Here is a 17,884-nt window from a genome sequence, read left to right as displayed (position 1 = left end):
AACCACCAAGGGCCACCCCATGCTCTGCTCCAAGCCTGTGGGCAGCAGGGACAAGCAGGCTGCTGCCATGGCATGGCTAATCCTGCCAGGCATGATGGGGTTCCCCTGGCTGTTTCTTCCCTTGCAAGCCCAGCTCAGAGCAATTCACTGCCAGCCATGTGTTTGCTATTCCATGGGCATGGGGGGCAGATTTTTCTTCCTTGTCAAAGGTGACAGCAGCTGAAGAGCAACAGTCCCCTGCCAGCCTCTCTGGAGAAGTGTAACCTTCATTAGTACTGCCCTTGGCACTGTTGAAACTGAGCTTGAGACTATTTTGGTGAAGCACAGGCAAGGACCTCCGCTGTGGCAGCCTTGGGAATGGCAATGCTGCGTTCAGGCAGGGCAGGCATAGTGCCAGGGGCACTGTGCAAGCAGCCCTCCTGGGATTTAGGGAGGCCACAGTTTGTCCCTTCTATTCTTACAGTTGGGTGTTTCACTAATCATTGCTCAGGGGTATGAAAGGCAGCTGAGCTCTACCTTTCTGTGGCTGGGGACAAGAGCTCTCTGAGAAGGTCAACAGCTTGAGCAGAAAATTGGTAGGGGTCAGTAAATCTAATAGGGCTGAAAAACTAGTACTACAGGAGTCAATATTACAAGTAATTAATGTATTTTCTGTCTGTTGGGAAAATAAGAAACAATCAGTAACTCACTGGAAAAAAAAAAAGAAAACCAACTTGTTTGCAAACAGAGCTGTGTTTCTGTGTCGAGCTGACTTTTAAAGAGGGTTTCATTAGAGGGATTGAAGTAGAGTGGGAGTGTCTGTGTAGCTAATTTGTTCGGCACTTGGGAATAGTGAGGGTTATTAGGTCTGTTTAGCTGATAACTACCCAAGGGATCCTGGTTTTCAAAGTGCAGTGCTCTGCAGGGGTCTGTGCTCATTCTCTGGGCTCAGCTGTGAGATCATCCTTTCTGGGAAATGGGAAATGACACAAGTATAGATATCACAGAGCACAAATCTGTCCTAACCTTCCCAAAGGAGTGCTGCTTTCAGGCACTTGCCTGATACCTGCACAACTCAGAGGAGGGAATGGTTTCTGAGAAATACTGGACTGAAATGGAGCAGCTATAGCATATAAGGCAAAATATTAAAAGGCCTTCAGTGAAATTCCAAAGTACACAAACCATACCCATGAGAAGAAGCTTTCTGTTCCATTCCCAAGTCAACCCAGATGCAGCATTGGAGATTCAGGCTGTAGGAGGGCTGACTCTGGAGTTAAGGGTTGAGGGGAGGAACATTCTGTCAAGATGATTCCTGACAAATGTTAAGTTATTGTATTTTTTGAGCCCTAGCCCAAAGAATGAATCAGCTAAGGAAGGAGGTATGGTTTTGATAGAGAAATAAAAGAAATTAGCTCAGACATATTCATTCTCAACAAGGTAACACAGAAGACAATTATCTAAACAGAGAGAAAATTTCACTCAGCCTTTTCTGTCTGTAATACTCAGCAGAGTCAGTGGAAGACTTAGAGAAAAACCTCTCTGACTTCAAAGAGCAACAGCCCCCTCAGGGCAGCTATCAACTCTTCCCAGGTATCACCCTGCTCTGGGAACCCTCTGCCAGTATTCCCCTGGGTGCTGGAGTGGAAAATAACAGCAAAGTGCTGCCATGTTCATGTCACCCTGTGCTGAAGAAATAGTGTCTTTTCTGAATTTGAAAATACATTCTGGACTACAGGAATTTTCTTCTGTTGTATTTGTCTCTGTTTGGTATTGCTACATGAGCTTTTGAGAACACACACAGCATCCCTTTAGAAATCTTTAAAAGAAACATTGTCAGGGTGTTGGGGACAGGGTTTGCCTCAGCCTGTTGCCAGCTGCAGGCACAGCTTTATTCAGTGCTCTGGGGGTAGCAGATGCACATCTCTGAAGAACAGTCCTTTGCTCTGGCTCCTGCCCATCTGTGTGCAATTAGACCATCACACTTGCAAACAATCGCAATTACCTGGGTCCTTGTTGGGTGGTAGCAGGAGCTTTGCCAGGGGAGAGAAGATGAAGCCTGTAACCTTCTCTAGTTAATGCAGAGGTGAAGGCCATGTAAAGGTTTCTGGCACTAGAACAAAAGCTCAAATAACAATCTTGATGCTGAAGTGGCCAAGGTTTCACATTAGACCTTGCAGGGAGCAGCTTAATTTCCTTCTTGGCTCTAGCACAGCTAAGAAAAGACATAAGCAATAAAGAAGAGCAAAGCTTTTCTCTCAGGATGGGTTTTTTAAGATCTTGCTCTGAGCTCCTAAGATAGTGCCTTATATCCAAACACCACTGTGGGCAAGATGGGGGGAGAGGGACATTCCGAGGCTCTAGGACTCTATAAAATCAAAGCTACTTTCTCCAGAATAAGGGAACAAATCATCTCTCTCTGGCCCAGGCATGGCCTCATGCCACCACAGCCATAATTTCTGCCACTGCTCTGAGAGAAGAGCAGGAATTATTCAGGGAACACTTGCTTCCTTAGACTGCTGTCCCATGGTGAAAAGGAGGAACAGCCAATTCTTTCTTTGAGGTACAAAGAGATGGACCACAAAGAGATGCCCCTGTGTCCTCACACCAATCTGCTGGCTAGAGGGGAAGGAGGATCCTCCCCCTCACATTGCTGCCACTTGCTAGATTGAGGAGTTTCCAACTCTCCAGCTTGCCCCTGAATTGAATTTTCTATGGTCATTCTTGGGCTACATTTCAGTTTCCTGAGCAAGTACCTTAGTTCACGTTATTCTGGATGTCACTGCTCTGCTGCCATCGGGCTGCCCCAGCCCTTGGAACCCCACCACCAAGGGGAACATTTTCCAAGTACCTGCAGGGCATTTCTCTTAAATAATTATTCTGTGCCTCAGAATGCACAGAAATTAGATTTTCAGAAGGACCTCAGCATTGAGCACAAGTTAAAGCCAGCACAAGGCAGCTGTCAAGCTGGGAAATCCCGCTAAGCATCTGTCTTCATTGTAGGTGCATAACTGAAAGCTGAAATCCTTGACTTGGAGTTACACCTGAGCTCTCAATGACTAGGATTTTAAATTCTGGCCCCAAGGCAGTTCTGAAAATGGGATAAAGGATTTTACAGGATTTAGGTGAAGTTAACTTTTTTCGAGGGTGAGGGGGGAGAGATAGCAGTTGGGATGTTTATCCTGGATGTTACTTTTTTTGAAGAAAGCTGCTCTAGGTGATCTTGATTTGATTGATTCATTTTTGGAACATCTGATAAGTTTTTATCAGCAACATTTCAGCCTTGTGTGTGTTTTTTGTTTTGTTTTTCTCTCTCTGTGGAAGCTACAGTCAATAGCCAAGCCTACAAGCAGCCCTTGCAGTGGGTGATTGTGTGATTTAAATTAGCAACAGTTGGGGCTGTATGGAATGACAACAAATGCATTGACTTGTGTTCTTGGCAACAAACTGTCTAGAGGTTTAGTTGCTTTGTTTCGTGTTTGGAGTTCTGCTTGCTGTTAGTGTTATTTTTATCCTACTTTTTATATGTGCTGTTTGCTCACTTGAGTGAGACAGAAAAGCACAAATATCTCATGGCTATGAGTTTTCTGATGTCTCAGGGCATAAGAAATAAGAGCAGAGCAAGACAGAAAGTTAAAATTAAGATCATAAACTACAGAGAATAAAAAAAAAAGAGACCTAAAGATCTCTTGCATTTTTCTCGTCAAGTTTTTGCCAGTCTCTTTTTTTTATTGCCAAAGACTTGCCTTTGTCAAAAAGTTCTTATATGAGTGAAGAGCCAGTTAACTCTAAGTTATGTGCTACTGCCATTTATTTTTCCAACACATCATTACAGCTGCCAGGATATTACTGTAGTGTCTGCATAGCCTTGCTTAGGGGAAGAGCACCTCCTTTAGTCTTCTTCTAGGCTTCTTTCAAAAACCTGGAGACTAAATCTAATAAAATATATATTATATGGGTGTACTTTCAAATGCTCTCAAACTGTTATGAAATGAATGTCTGGAGGCTAGTTGGGTTTGATTTCACTATAAATTTATCTTATTAAGAAAATTGTTATCACTATCCAAAGCAGGTTTCTTAATTTTCTTTAAAATGCTTTCAGTTCATTAATTCCTGGCTGAGCTTTAATTATGCAAATGTTTGGGAGGCTCATATCCAGTCATGAATCTACTGGCTGCTGGAATAGAATTTTGAAATATTATATAATTTTCTGTAATTATTTTTTTTTCATAAAGGAAAATAATTTGGTTTGAGTATGTTCTATTTTCACTGGATCCTGTAATTCTCTAACTAATCACTGAATTTCATGAGACTTTTATCTAAATGGGATAACATGGTTTAGCACGCAGCTAAGCCTGTATTCTGTAGAATCTACAGGTAAAAGAGGAGGGAAGAGAAGCCCAGGTACAGTAATTAGCACTGTCTTTATTGATCTTCTTGAGGAAAGCAAAGCATGGAACCTCTGAGCAAGTGGTGCTGGGGTATGGCCGGGGAAAAATAAGGAATCATGCATCTGAGGTTTTTGTGAAGGTTTGCCTAGTGGGTAAATCTGTGAAGAATTCCAGTGCCACCTAAGCAGATGAGAGGAACCGAGGCTGAAGCCCCTGATGTGTGAGTGATCCTGCAGGTCTGTACTGGGAGAGGCTGGGAAACATGATCAGCTCTGCTGGGTGACACAAGCAAAGCCCAGGCACAGCCTCAGCTGCCCCTGCCAAATACTCCTGCCTGCTCTAGGGCAGTGGTGAGCCCTGGACAGAGGTTTGTGCTTAGCAGCTCAGCCACAGGGCTGGGCTCTGATTGCAGGAGTGACCTTGTGTGGGCACCGTTTGCTGCCGTGGCCATCCTCACATGCCCAGCAGCAGCTCAGCCTGGTCAGCATCAGCCAGCCAAGCCAGGGCCATTTTTGGGCTGGGCTGCAGCCCCTCCATCTGCTGCTGGCTCAGCTCACTGCCCAGCCCGGGAAAGCAGCTCAGAGGATGTCATTGCAAGGCACTTGGAGACAATTGGCACTCTCTGCACAGAGCTACCACACACAGAGATTGTTTTTCATGAGTCAAGGTTCGTGTTGCCCCTGGCATTTGTTTTGTGGATAAGTTGCAGGCATAAGCTCTGTGTTCCATATCTTCTTATCCAGGATGTCCTTCTGAAAGAAAAGGAAATGTGTTCTTTACTTCAGGGTTGTATACAACCCAGCCTTGCCTTGCCAGGGGAATTTAAATCACTCTGCTGCTCTTTGGCCACTTTCTAGCACTTGTAAAGCATATTAGAACAATAATGTTCTTGTCAGTGACATGGTGATTTGCCTTGCAAACCTCACAGCCTGGAAAGTCAGCTTGGATTCTACAGACAGCCTGCAGAATACACTTACTGAGAAGTGATAAGTAACCTGCCTTTCCTGTCCTTTGTCTGAGCAAATGAAAGAAACAAAGCCCATGAAGTGCCTGTAAAACATCTGCATGTGTCAAGTGGGAAGCTGCTCCTTTGGCAGCACTCAGTTCTCTCCTAGTCTTACAGGGACAGAGACACAAGACCATTATCAGAGGGGAGCTCCAATATGCAAATACATGGATAAGAGGGACTTGGAGTGTTGGGATGACCCTCTGGTGGCAGCACTGCACACTCATCTGCCCTCCAATGTGTGGCAGCACACAGCCCTGCAGTAGATGAAAGCAGTGGATTAGCACCCCTTTGGAGTGAGGATGTAAATCCAGCTAGCAACGTCTGCAGGTCTGACTTCTGGTGTTGCTTAGCACAAAGGGAGACCTTTGGCATTTTCAGTCAGTTCTGCCACTAGGTGGGAAGGCTCATCTGCTTCAGTTCAGGCTTGCTGAGAGCAATATTTTATCTGGCCCAAAAATGCAAGAGAAAACAAAAAACAATTCATATTTCAAGACATAAGAAAAGAAAGCACCCAGGGATTCACAGAGACTTTGGCTGCTTGATGGGGTTGCTCTGAGATGGTGTGCTCTGTGAGTGAAGATCTGATTTGCTGGAAGCAAATTCTCTGATGTGGACTTCAAAGCTACAAAATACACCTGCCTGGGCAAAACAAGTGAAAAAGAACAAACTATCCATCTGCATTAAAAAAAAAAAAATCCTGAAAAATGCCTTGGCGTAAGCCAGATGTGAAGAGCCTTTACCTTCTATGCTGGTCAGTCATCCAGCCTTGGCATTTAAGTTTTTAAAAGACAGAACAACTTTTAGGTATTTTAAGCTTCATTTACTTTATGCTTGAAGCATGTCTTGTTCAAGAGAAACTGTGCTGCAGAATTTGTGATTCTCTGTCAAAGCATGCTGGCCCTGCATTAAGCACATTCCAAACCATTCCTGACTAAATTCTTTTGCAGATCCTTTTCCATCATTAGCCAGTACTCCTACCACCATCAGGAAGCTCTTGTGCTTGAATAATTGCATTTCTGTGAAATTCTCTTTGCCAGAAAAAAAGTTGCTTGAATGTATGATGGAGTTCACACAGATTTACTGTGAAAATGGACAGGTGAAAATTGTACAATAATATATAGCAATAGTTTTTTTACTGCCAGTGGTTGTGTCTTATCAGCTGGGAGTTTGCTACAAGCCTGCTTGACTGACAAGGTAGTGAGAAAAGCTAAACCAGAGACTTCTGCTGAACCTGGTCCTTTACTGTATCAAGGTGACCCCAGCAAAGCAGAAGACAGTGATGTCTGCAAACAAGCTTTTCTACTTTCTTTCCTTGTTTCTTCAAACACTTTCTTAACTGTTGATTCATTAGAAATTCACAAATAACTTTCTCTGTTCCTCAGCTAATTATTTTATTAAGTGTAAAGGCATCTGAAATGTCTGTCTGCTCTGAACAGAATCCATCTGTAAATTGAAAACTTTTAGGATACTATTCATTCCAGGAATTTTGATGTTGTTAATTAAATTATGCAAGGGGAATATTTTTTTAATAAGACCAATTAGTAGTGGAACTACTGAAGGTCATGCAGAATAGCAGTAATGATGTGCAAAAGTTTGGGATTTACACAAGATGAATTGTTGGAATTACAAATTGCCTGCTACTTCCTTTTGCCTGGAACTGTGGCTCAGTGTAATATTGCATGGCTTGAAGCCAGCCCTAAAGCCAGGACCTGCAAAGGGGCACTTTCCATGCTCAGTGCCTATTTCTCCATATATTGAAGGATACATTTAGGGACCACAGAATTCAGCCTCGTTTTTATTGCAGTATTTGGGGGAGAATGTAGTGAAACATGCCATGTTCCTTTCTGGGTGGGGATGGTTGGAGTTCCCTGAAAACCAGCAGTAACAGCTTCTTGCTGTAGCTGTGTGGTGATAACAGCAGGAGGGGAGGAATCTCCCTTACTTTTCCATATGGAGGCTTATTTTGGGAGATGAAGTGGTTCTGCAGGGAAGTCAGTGTTACCTTTCTGATGGTGTCCCCCTCCCAGACACAAAAGGAGTGATGAGAGTTATAAACCAGAAGCTATTTCAGAAGCTATAGAGGAGTGAGATGTCCTTACCAGCTTGAAGAGTATCCGAACAGCAAGTGAGAGCTGGAGTTTGGATGGGCCCTTGAAGTATCATCAAGCCCCAAGTTCTTTCCATTCCAGGACAGATCAGGTCAACCCAGACCTGCATTATTTTGCTACTGAGATAAAAATTATTTGTCCCATGAGAAAAGTTGTTCATGCCACCCTCTGATCAGTGATGGGTTTGCAGATGAGATGAACTATGGGGTTTTTCAGGTGTTGCTGGCTCCAAACTTTGAACTGTGAATACAAACTCACTCCAGATTTTCCTGTTCATGGTATTAGTTTATTTTGCTAGTTTCCCTGGTGGCAAAGCTAGGAAATAGATCTGCCCAGGCACATTCAGAGCATGCAGGTTGTCATGGTAAAGGTTCCTGATGCTTTATATTGGGTTTGTTTATTACAGAAGCTGTCTACCAACAGCTGGAGTTTTTAAGTTTTCCTATCTGCGTAGAAAACTTCATATTTCTTCAAACCAGACATTATTACCTCAGGGTATTTACTCTGCATGTATAGAAACCTTAGACTCTCCTTGGAGTATTTTCATTTCTCAGGGCTTGTTTTTTTAGGTAAACATCTGCTGGTTTGAGAAAAGTACATTCTGTAAGATATTTTGCCTGTAACACTTAATGTCCAGCATGGTGTGCTGGGAAAAGGGCAAATACTGTCAATGCTGATAGACCTTGTCTATCCTTTTCTTTTTCACATTGCTACAGTGTCTTTTTCCATTAATATCAAGCATGGACTGAGCAGCCACATGCTAGGAATCACCAAGTGGTATTTAAAAAGATGTGTGTCGTGACTCCAAGGCAAGCAGCACAAAAAGACCTCACACCATGCAGGCATTCAGCATGTTGGGAAGAGGTGAGGTGGATACAGCCAGAGGCTCCAGTTGTCCCCTCTACCCATGGAGGACACACAGCACCTCACAGGGTTGGGTGAGCCTGTAGTGGAATTAAATGTCTGCCTAGAAGTGTTTCAGACTCTTCATTAGTTACTGAAGTTTGGAACTTTCTCTGATGGTTGTCAGTGTTGTAGGCTGTGCAGATAATTGAATATCCACTCTTCTCTCTTGTATGTCTGGTCTAGTTGTGTAATCTGCCAGTATCTCCACGTGTTCAGGGGCCAGCTGTGGTGCCAGAGTTCATAGTGAATATGGAGATAATGAAAGAGTCTGGAAAACATTTTCAGGATAAACATTTTCCATTTTTGTCTTTTGCTATTTGAGAAACAGAGACTCAAGTGCAGCCTTTAAATCTTTTCTTGCTGTATCCTAATGTTTCAAAGCAGTTATAATTTTGGATCTTGACTTGGAAACAATTTAAAGGCGGCTGATTTTCTGTGGCTGGGAGTGCTGTGCTTCCTGACTAATCAGACTCTTTAGACATGTCTTAAATTGGGCACTGAAATAATGGATAGACAAGTGCAAGCAGTTGACTCAGCTCTATGGGGGTTTAGGCAAAGGCACTTTAACACTCAGCTCTGATATGCTCTGAGTGTGCACACAGCCAGTTATCACTCCTGGGCTGGCAAGAGGTGAATGATTCAGGCACAGCAAAGCAATCATGGGAAGCTATTAGCCCATACTCAGCAAAGTGGTGTGCTCCAAATGATTAGCCCCTTCTGGAAAAGTGTAGGCCTGTTCTATTTCAGCCAAGAGAGTCTCCTGCTAACACAGAGAATAAGTGTTTTACTGACATAGTAAAACACTTCTTTCAAATACAGAAAATTCATTATTTAGGCTTTCCATGTTTGCTCAAAGCCCTGAAAGATTCAGCAGAGTCTCCACTCACGTTAAATGAGGTCTGTTCTCCCAGCTAAGCTGCTGATTCTACACCTGCTCCATAACCTGGAGCACCTATGTGAAGTAAAATAGGCAAAGAAAAGTGGGTGCAGCAGCTGTACGTGCATGCCAAGGGAATGGGCATGGTTCTTCCAAATTTCCTGACTTGGAGGTTTTCTGGGTTTGTTTGTTTATTTTTTTCTTTTTCTTTTTCTTTTTCTTTTTCTTTTTCTTTTTCTTTTTCTTTTTCTTTTTCTTTTTCTTTTTCTTTTTCTTTTTCTTTTTCTTTTTCTTTTTCTTTTTCTTTGTTGTCTTCTGCAGGAGGCAGACAGTTATCTGTCCTGGCAGTGTAAGCACATTCCTGGACTACCTAGAGCAGTGAAAACTGTAGCCAGACAAAAAAACCCAGTAAAATGCCGAATTTTTAAAGAGAAAAGAAATTTGAATAATTTCAAAGTTTTCTTTTTTGAGGTGAAAGGAAGAATTCTTTACTCTATTGCTTGAATAATGCTTTGAAGTTTGGTCCTTAGCCAAAAGCCTGTTGACAGTAACATCAGTGTTGGGCTGACTGGCATGATGTATTTCTTGGGAGTCTTTAAAAGCTCTCTGAGCAGCTCACCAATGAAGGAATTATTCCTCTGTCTTTATGCATGGATAAGGAGCAGTCATTCAGTGATTTACCTGCCTTTTAGGGACAAATCTCTAAACCTGGTAGAGATCCAAGGAGTCTGACAGGGAAGTCACCTCTTTCTTTTTAACAACCAGTCTGGTGTCACCTTATGTTGACACCATTTTCATACCTTCTCATTGTTCATGTACTATTTTTCTCAGAAAAAAAAAATGGGTGGCTAACCTCAGAGTTTCATTTTACACCTATTTCCTGTAGATGCAAATCAACATCACTCTTTTTCCCATGGTTTATAGTTATTCTTTCCTTTTTTTTTAACTCCTCCAGTTTTTTGTAAGGAGGTTTATCTGAGGTGTTGATATTTCTTACAATAATTTTCTCACTAGTAGCTATGGCAAAGTCTCTAATCTTCTCTCTTCCTTTTATCCTCAGGAAATCCACTGACTGTGGCCTGCAAAGCTTTCTTTGGATTCAGTGGAGAATCAGGCCCCATGATCTACTGGATGAAAGGGGAAAAATTCATAGAAGAATTAGAAGGTCACATTAGAGAAGGCGAAGTCAGGTACTTTTTGAATTATTTACTATTAAAAATACTGTATGTCCCACAAGCCTGTTGAGCTGACAAGTTTTTAATTGAAAGCGGAAATAATTTTCTGTCCAAGGAGTGATGGATGACTTGGAGCCAGGGCTGTGTGAGTTGCTCCCTGTCCTTTGTAGTGAGGACACTAAAGACAGAGTAACTTACGCCTGAAAATCTGTTGCCAAATTCCTCTGATGGTTGGAGGCTGAAACATCTCCTGAGTGTTCTGGGGGTTGATTCTGCATGGGAATGGTGCTGTCCCATAGGACCTGCCTTGGCAAGGTGACATCCATTCCAGCACCACTGTTAATCTTGAAGACAAATGGTCTCCTGTCAAAGCCACCACACTTTTTCTCTTCTCCTGAATGTGTTTTGTGTGTGTGTGATCCAGCTCTCAGTGTTCCTTAACCTGAGCCTTCAAGAGTCAGCATTTGTTCCTCCAGGCTTAACACACAAGAGAGAGGAAGGAGTGGCTGTGTCCAATATCCAGCTTGTTCTGGGCTTTTTCCCAGGTGTTGGTTATCACTTGATGTAAGTTGTAAAGAAAACACACTTGTATCCCCATGAACTTCCATGGAATTTGCACCTAACAGCACCTTACTCTCCTCCCTAATAATTACCTGGTTATTGTTCTCTGAGCAAAGACTAAGTTATGGCTATACTGTGGGCAAGGTGGTCCCAGCTCCTATAGATACAATGAATATCAATTATGATACAATGACTATGGATTATGAAGAAAGCCAAGGTCTTTTCACTTTCCATTGCACATTTTTTAATCTCATGTCTGAGATTTTTGTTTCTTGTAAAGGTGATTTTGGAGAGCAAGAGGAGAGAGGTCCCTTTGCTTTATTACTTGATCAATAATGTGAAGTTCAGCCACTTAGCCACGAGTTGTTAAGATACACTTAATTGCACACAGATTAAATTTATCTTATATTGCCATTGTACAATCCTCCTTTGTGCTTCTGACCACAAAAAGCAATTATTGGAAACTTCTGCCATTGTAAGTAATCAGCACTTAATGGCATTGTGCTCTCTCTGGTGTGTTTATATATGAACAGAGTGATTTTGGTCATGTTCTTCCTCTGCATCAGGACAATTTGAGGTTTGTATTTAAAGAGTGCTCCAGCTTTGGCACAGTTCAAAACTTTTATGTACATTTATTAGTGAAACTGAGTTTGAAAAGGCTGTTACTTGTCCTTTGTTGTGCCATCTCATTGCACATTCATGTTTCAAACTAATTTGTGACAAGTCACTTTTCTCATTCCACTAAAGTGCTTTGACTCAGTTTACAGACCTTCACAATTCACTGAATCTTCTCTTCAGCATAGCTACTTATCACCTACCTAATCTCCTGTGATCACTGCCAGCATTTAAAACAGCAATTTCCAAAACACACTGCATCATTACCAGCAGTGTCCCAGTCCATCCCTTTTTTATTTAGAAGTAGCTATGGCAACTGAAGTAGTAACTTTTTGCAAATGATTTTTTGCCCATAACAGCTCTTGTTTTTGTATTCCGTTACAGGTATGCTGCTTCAGGGGAACTAAGCAGCACTAATTATTCTGTTAGTGCCCTGAGGCAGCCCACATCTTCCACCCAGATGTATATTTTGATGTATTTAAAAATTGTCATGTGTGTTTCAAATTTGATGAGCCATGGTGAACTTGCTGGTTTGATGTCTGCTTAATCAGTTTGCTTCTCTATGGTGTTACCAGGACATTTTATTTTGAGAAGCTAGGAGTAGTACAGAATTGTTACAACCAGAACAAGATACTCCCTGGGCTGTTCCTTTGGTACATTTCAACTCTGCATCCCCTATCTTGAATTAGTTCACAAATTTAGTAGCACTCTGAATTGATGGTGCTGTCCTTACACTGGGCTGTGCCCATCCATTGTGTTGCTGGATTTTCTGTGTATGATGAGAGCTCAGGTTTGCAAATGACATGTGGGAGCACAAACCACCCATCCCCAGTGTGCAGGGTTAACACTCACTGTGCTGTCATGAAAGCACTAAAATAAGGATGCATGTAACCTGAGTATTCCTGTTCAAACCCAATCCATGGAACGGGGTTTTGGTAAGCACACTTCACCAAGAGTCATACTGGTGTCGCTCTGGGCTTCTCAGTATTTATTAGACCTTTTTACAAAGCTTCATGATAAAAAGTAACTCAAAGTATTGCAGGACATGGAGGCAATGACACCCTGTCTGAGCTGCTCCCTTGTCATCCCTTGAATTAAGATCCCCAGGTGTTAGACATGCATGGGGGGAAGGAGGAAGAGACTTTGCTTGCCAGGTGGGTTTTTCACAGCAGTAATAAAAATGTCATGTAAATTGAACCAGAGTTATTAAAGAAGGAATCAGAGTCTTTAAGCATGTCTGCAGAGTTGTCAGCTGTACCTAATTATCCAAGCAGCCCACAGCAAGTTTCAGCACCAGCTCTCTGCCATGGCAAAGTATTTTCAGACATAAATGTTGCTCTCTCAGCCACCTATGAATTACTTCTTTAGTTCTTCAACAGGCAACACTGCTGAATAGTAATAATGCTCATCTTGTAGAGTGTGTTTGTCCTTGTTTTGTCTCTCTTGTCCATTTTTGAAGTAGAATAAGTTTAACTCATCCTAGAGGGATGAAAAGAGGTGAATGGAGACATTTTGAATGGCAGCCTTATTTCTTGTGATTGATTTATCACCCAAGAAGCCAACAGATGGTTATGAAATGCTCAGACAAGATGAGGATGTTGTTTTCTGTTAGGAGGGGGTGCTGGGGGCAGCAGGCACAACTCCCATAGCTAATGTGCTGGGTACTTTGCAGAAGTATGGAAGCATCAGCTCTCTCCTGAAAAGCTTACACTACTCAAGTAGACAAATTCAGGGCAGAGAACAAGAAACACAATGCAGGAAAGAGAGGGAAGGTCACTGTCATGCTGCCAGTTGAATGACTTTGCTTTGGAGAGGTGCTTGTGTACACACAGAAATTTTCTTTCACCTACAGCTGTTGTCAAGGAATAGAAGGAAGGGAGTAGACTTCATAACCCTGTTCACAGTCCAGATCCTCAGCTTTATAAAGAATGAAAGTTTCACTTTTGCTAATCCCAACTCTCATGCAGGTTAGTAAAAGTTTGCGATGAATGCCTCTGTCTTGCAGAGAGACCCAAGTGAAGCTTTCTTATGGCCTTGTATGTGTGGTCCTACAAAGACTGAACATTTTGGGAAAGTATGGTCTCAAAGTAAAAGTGTTTTAAATTCAGATTCAACTTAGTGCATACAAGCACTGGGAAGATATGACCAAGGATTTGAAAAATCCAAGCCATTGCATAATTTTAAAAGAAAGCATCTCTATTCTGTAATGACACTTCCTTTTTAAAATTCATATTCTTACCTGAAAATTATTCACTAGACAAAATGTTTTGTTTCAGATCAAATAAAATGCTTCAACCTGAAGGAAAAGAAGGCACTGAGTGTTGTTTTTACATCACCACCTTTTATTTCTCTTTTTCCATCCTGTTTGTTGTGAGTTGTCAAGCACCATTGATTTAGCTATGCATTAAATGTCGTAATTACTCTTACACTTTGTTCAGCAGCCCAGAAAGTTATTGTTTTCTCAACTTGTGGGAGCTGGCATGTGTTGACAGTGATGCTCGTGAAGCTTCTCCCACCTCAGACAGGGACAGAGATTCATGTCTGGGTGTGCACCAAATGCTGTTGCACCCTTGAGGTCTTATTGTTGATATTGTATTGTGCTCCGTGTTCTCTGAACCAACAACAAAAATTAATTAATCAATGCAATTAATTAAGGGCTGTGTGTGCATTAAAAAATGCAGGTGACCAGCTGTGCTTTTCTGTGGCAATAATGTACATGTAGAGTAATGTTAAAAGAAAAAAGAAGAAAAGTGAGTAAAACAGGAATGAAAGGTTTAACACTGCTAAGAGCTTCCTACATTTTGCTGCCAGCATAATGCTTAAATGTTTGTCACCATTTTCATGATAGATCCCACTCTATAGATTTCCATTGCTAAAAATTGCTGTTAGAAGATATGTAGAAAAGAATTTTTAGTCCAAATATATTGAATATTCTTTTTTTTATGAAAGCTCCTCTTTAGCTGATTATATATTATTTAAATTTAGGTTAAGGGTCTGTTATTTTATCTTACATACAGGTAGTTTAGATATAGATAAAAATAACAGTCTCTTTTATCTTAACTGTAACCTGTCTCCATTTTTTTTTTCTGTGTAAAATATCCGATTACAATAAACAAGAAAATCTGAACATTTGCAGAATGCTCCAGATTGGTTTCCCAGATAACTTCTCTGTTAATGATTATATTGTTCCTTGCAGCGTGATTGGTAGACCAAAAGTTTTTGGGCATACTGTTTGCCAGCAGAGTGGCTTTCCTGAGTCTTTATATAGATATAGCTGAATAATAGGTAAATGAGAATTGATTTATCTCACTCCCAGTGAGATTTAGGCTGAGTATGCAAATGGACCAGGCTTTCTGAGGAGGTTGTTTTCTGCCAGAAATTGTGCAAATTTAATCTTTCTTCCATTATTTCACTACTTGGACTCTGGACCAGAATTTAAAAAAAAAAAAAAAAAAAAAAAAAAAAAAAAAACACCACACAACAAAATTAAAAAAAAAAAAAAAAAGGAAGAAAAAATAAAAAAACCATAATCAATGGGAATGTATTTGGAAAAAAAAAAGATGCAATTCCATTTTCTAAATTCAACACACACATAAACACACACACACACACCCTGTTTTTAAACTGTTTTTCCACTTGCTTTTTTGCAAGTTATGCTGCCACAGTGAAAGAGGCTGAATTGTTGTGGATGGTCCTGTGTCTCTTCTGAGTTACTGCAGAGATGTGCTTGTAGCAGTCAGGCTTGCATTTTTGATTTTCTAGTGCAATGCCCTCATAGTTCTCTTTTGATCTGTTTTCAGTGTGTTTGGAGTTCCATGGATGTCATGTGAAATCATGTACATAAGGAAATGTGTGTACACACAATGTCTTTGGTTTATAATGAGAAGCTTGGGGTTTGCCATTACTGACAATTGTGAATGTCTCCAGCAGCAGTTTCCATCCAGAGCAGGCAGCACTCTGGTTCATCACTTCTCATCCACTTTCCTCCTATCTGTCTTGGGAGGAAATATTTCTTTTTTGGTGACCCTGGGTTTTATTTCTGCCTTCACCTCACAGTGCTGTGCAGTCTTTTCAGAGAAGAGACTCACTGAAGTGCCACTGCAGTGGTGAGTTCACAGGTGACTGCGAGGGCACCCCACATTTTCTGTTTACCTTCTTGTGCAGCATTGCACAAACAGGATCAAATTTATCTGGTGGACTTTACTTGACATTACATTTCTCTGTTCAAAGGAGCAGCAACTTTTTCTTGAGCAAGTGATAAGCCCTTTGAGAGAATAGGGTATTGTATTTTTAGACTTAATGTCAGCAGCAGAAAACGTGCATTTACTTTGCATTCTTTTTAATGTACACATGAGAACAATGACATGAAAAGGCTGTACCTCTGGCCTGAAAGTCTGCTAGAACTTTTATTCCATTTGTGGGGATTTTGCACGTCTCCTCTTTCCTCTCAAAGGAGCAGTGAGCTCTTATTCTTGACACTGTTTCCCTTAAAAGTCAGGATCTAGCCCCAGAAAATAGAGGAAAATTCCAAAGACTCCACAGCTCCTTTTGTTGGTTTTCCACACTGAATCACTGAATTAAAATGTATCACAATACCCAGCCTTTAAATTGCCCTGTAATTTGTTCACTGACGGCTTTGTAGCACATCCTGCTTCTTGAAAATGGATATTTGTCACTTCTTTTAAAAGAAGCATTGTTTTTAGCATTTAATTCTGATGGAGCCAAGAAAGAAGCCACACATAACCACTGTACCCATGGCCACTCTTCCTGCACTTGGTTCAGCTCCTCAATAGACATGGCAGGAGAAAAACCCTTCTGGTGGTCATGGAAAATGCCTCTGTGAAGCCTCTTTCAGGCAACATGAGTTTCCTTTTAAGTCCTTCTCCAGGAGTGAAGGAGGCCAAGGAGCATTGTCTTGTGCTGAGAAATCATAATGCTTTTGGAAATCTGCCATCCATATTAATTCAGTTAAAGCAAAGGCTGTATCCTTCCTTTCAGACTCCTCAGAGAACATCTTGGAGAAAAAGAAGTTGAGTTGACATTGATCTTTGATGCTGTGGAGGAGGCAGATCTGGCTAACTACACGTGTCACGTGGAGAACAGAAATGGACGGAAACACGCCAGTGTTCTTCTGCGCAAAAAAGGTAATTTCCCCTTTTTTAGTTATCTGTGACCTCACCTGCCTCAGCAGCAACACATCAATCAGAGGTCCTGCTGACCTCTCTGAGCCAGGCTGGACTCCTGTGTGCCTGCTTGGAGCTGAAGTGTGCTTGTGTACAGCTTCAGTTTACCTTTTGTTGAGAAAAAAAATCATGGATTGTTCTTTGGTGTCTAGAAAATTGGCCTTGCAGGTGATACACCTGCCTGGAATACAGTCACCCATAAGGCACCAATAATCAGGGGAAGTATTTTGGACTAAAAAACCTATGAATTTGACTCAGAACTGACTGAGGTCAAATTAATTAATAATTAATTAATAAATAATAGAACAGAAATGGACGGAAACACGCCAGTGTTCTTCTGCGCAAAAAAGGTAATTTCCCCTTTTTTAGTTATCTGTGACCTCACCTGCCTCAGCAGCAACACATCAATCAGAGGTCCTGCTGACCTCTCTGAGCCAGGCTGGACTCCTGTGTGCCTGCTTGGAGCTGAAGTGTGCTTGTGTACAGCTTCAGTTTACCTTTTGTTGAGAAAAAAATCATGGATTGTTCTTTGGTGTCTAGAAAATTGGCCTTGCAGGTGATACACCTGCCTGGAATACAGTCACCCATAAGGCACCAATAATCAGGGGAAGTATTTTGGACTAAAAAACCTATGAATTTGACTCAGAACTGACTAACTAGGTCAGTTAAAACTTACATTTCTTAGAACAGGTGCCCTGGCAGTGAGGTCAGATGTTCTCTTGTTTCACTACTTCCTGGCTTTGTGTTTTAAATTGAAAACTTTAAGCTGTCTCCATGCATTTTGGTTTCTAACTGCATCAGGAATGAAGACATGCAATGAGAGCTGCAAATACATGGAGAGTTACCCCATCATGGTTGTCTTGCTTGATACTGAATGGAGTTTCTGGATGGATAACAGCACTACTGAAAGATTACCTATAGCAGAAAGGAAACTGTTTGATTTGAATGTGCCAAATTTAAAAGTGCTCCTGTGCTCTGTGTTTGAAAAAGTCACTATCAAGGGAGTGTAACAGTATCTCATGGCAGCTCTTTCGTTGTTTGTTCAATCAGCTCTCTTATTCATAAGTGGGCTGACATTTAGAT

The 17,884-nt window shown here is 41.4% G+C and overlaps 1 protein-coding gene across 1 annotated transcript in view; it reads left to right on the top strand.

Moving 5' to 3' along the window:
- Nucleotides 1–17,884, top strand: part of IL1RAPL2 (interleukin 1 receptor accessory protein like 2) — a 326,903-nt gene that overhangs the window by 292,358 nt on the left and 16,661 nt on the right. Inside the window, exons 6-7 of the mRNA XM_041485262.1 lie at nt 10,328–10,457; nt 16,617–16,762. Of these exons, the coding sequence (XP_041341196.1) occupies nt 10,328–10,457; nt 16,617–16,762 (276 nt within the window). The remainder of the gene's footprint in view (nt 1–10,327; nt 10,458–16,616; nt 16,763–17,884) is intronic.

This window comes from Pyrgilauda ruficollis, unplaced genomic scaffold (assembly GCF_017590135.1).
Source record: "Pyrgilauda ruficollis isolate IOZ18807 unplaced genomic scaffold, ASM1759013v1 scaffold7, whole genome shotgun sequence".
Classification (NCBI taxonomy): domain Eukaryota; kingdom Metazoa; phylum Chordata; class Aves; order Passeriformes; family Passeridae; genus Pyrgilauda; species Pyrgilauda ruficollis.
Note: the sequence above shows the minus strand (reverse complement) of the source record. Positions and strands in the feature narration are given on the sequence as shown.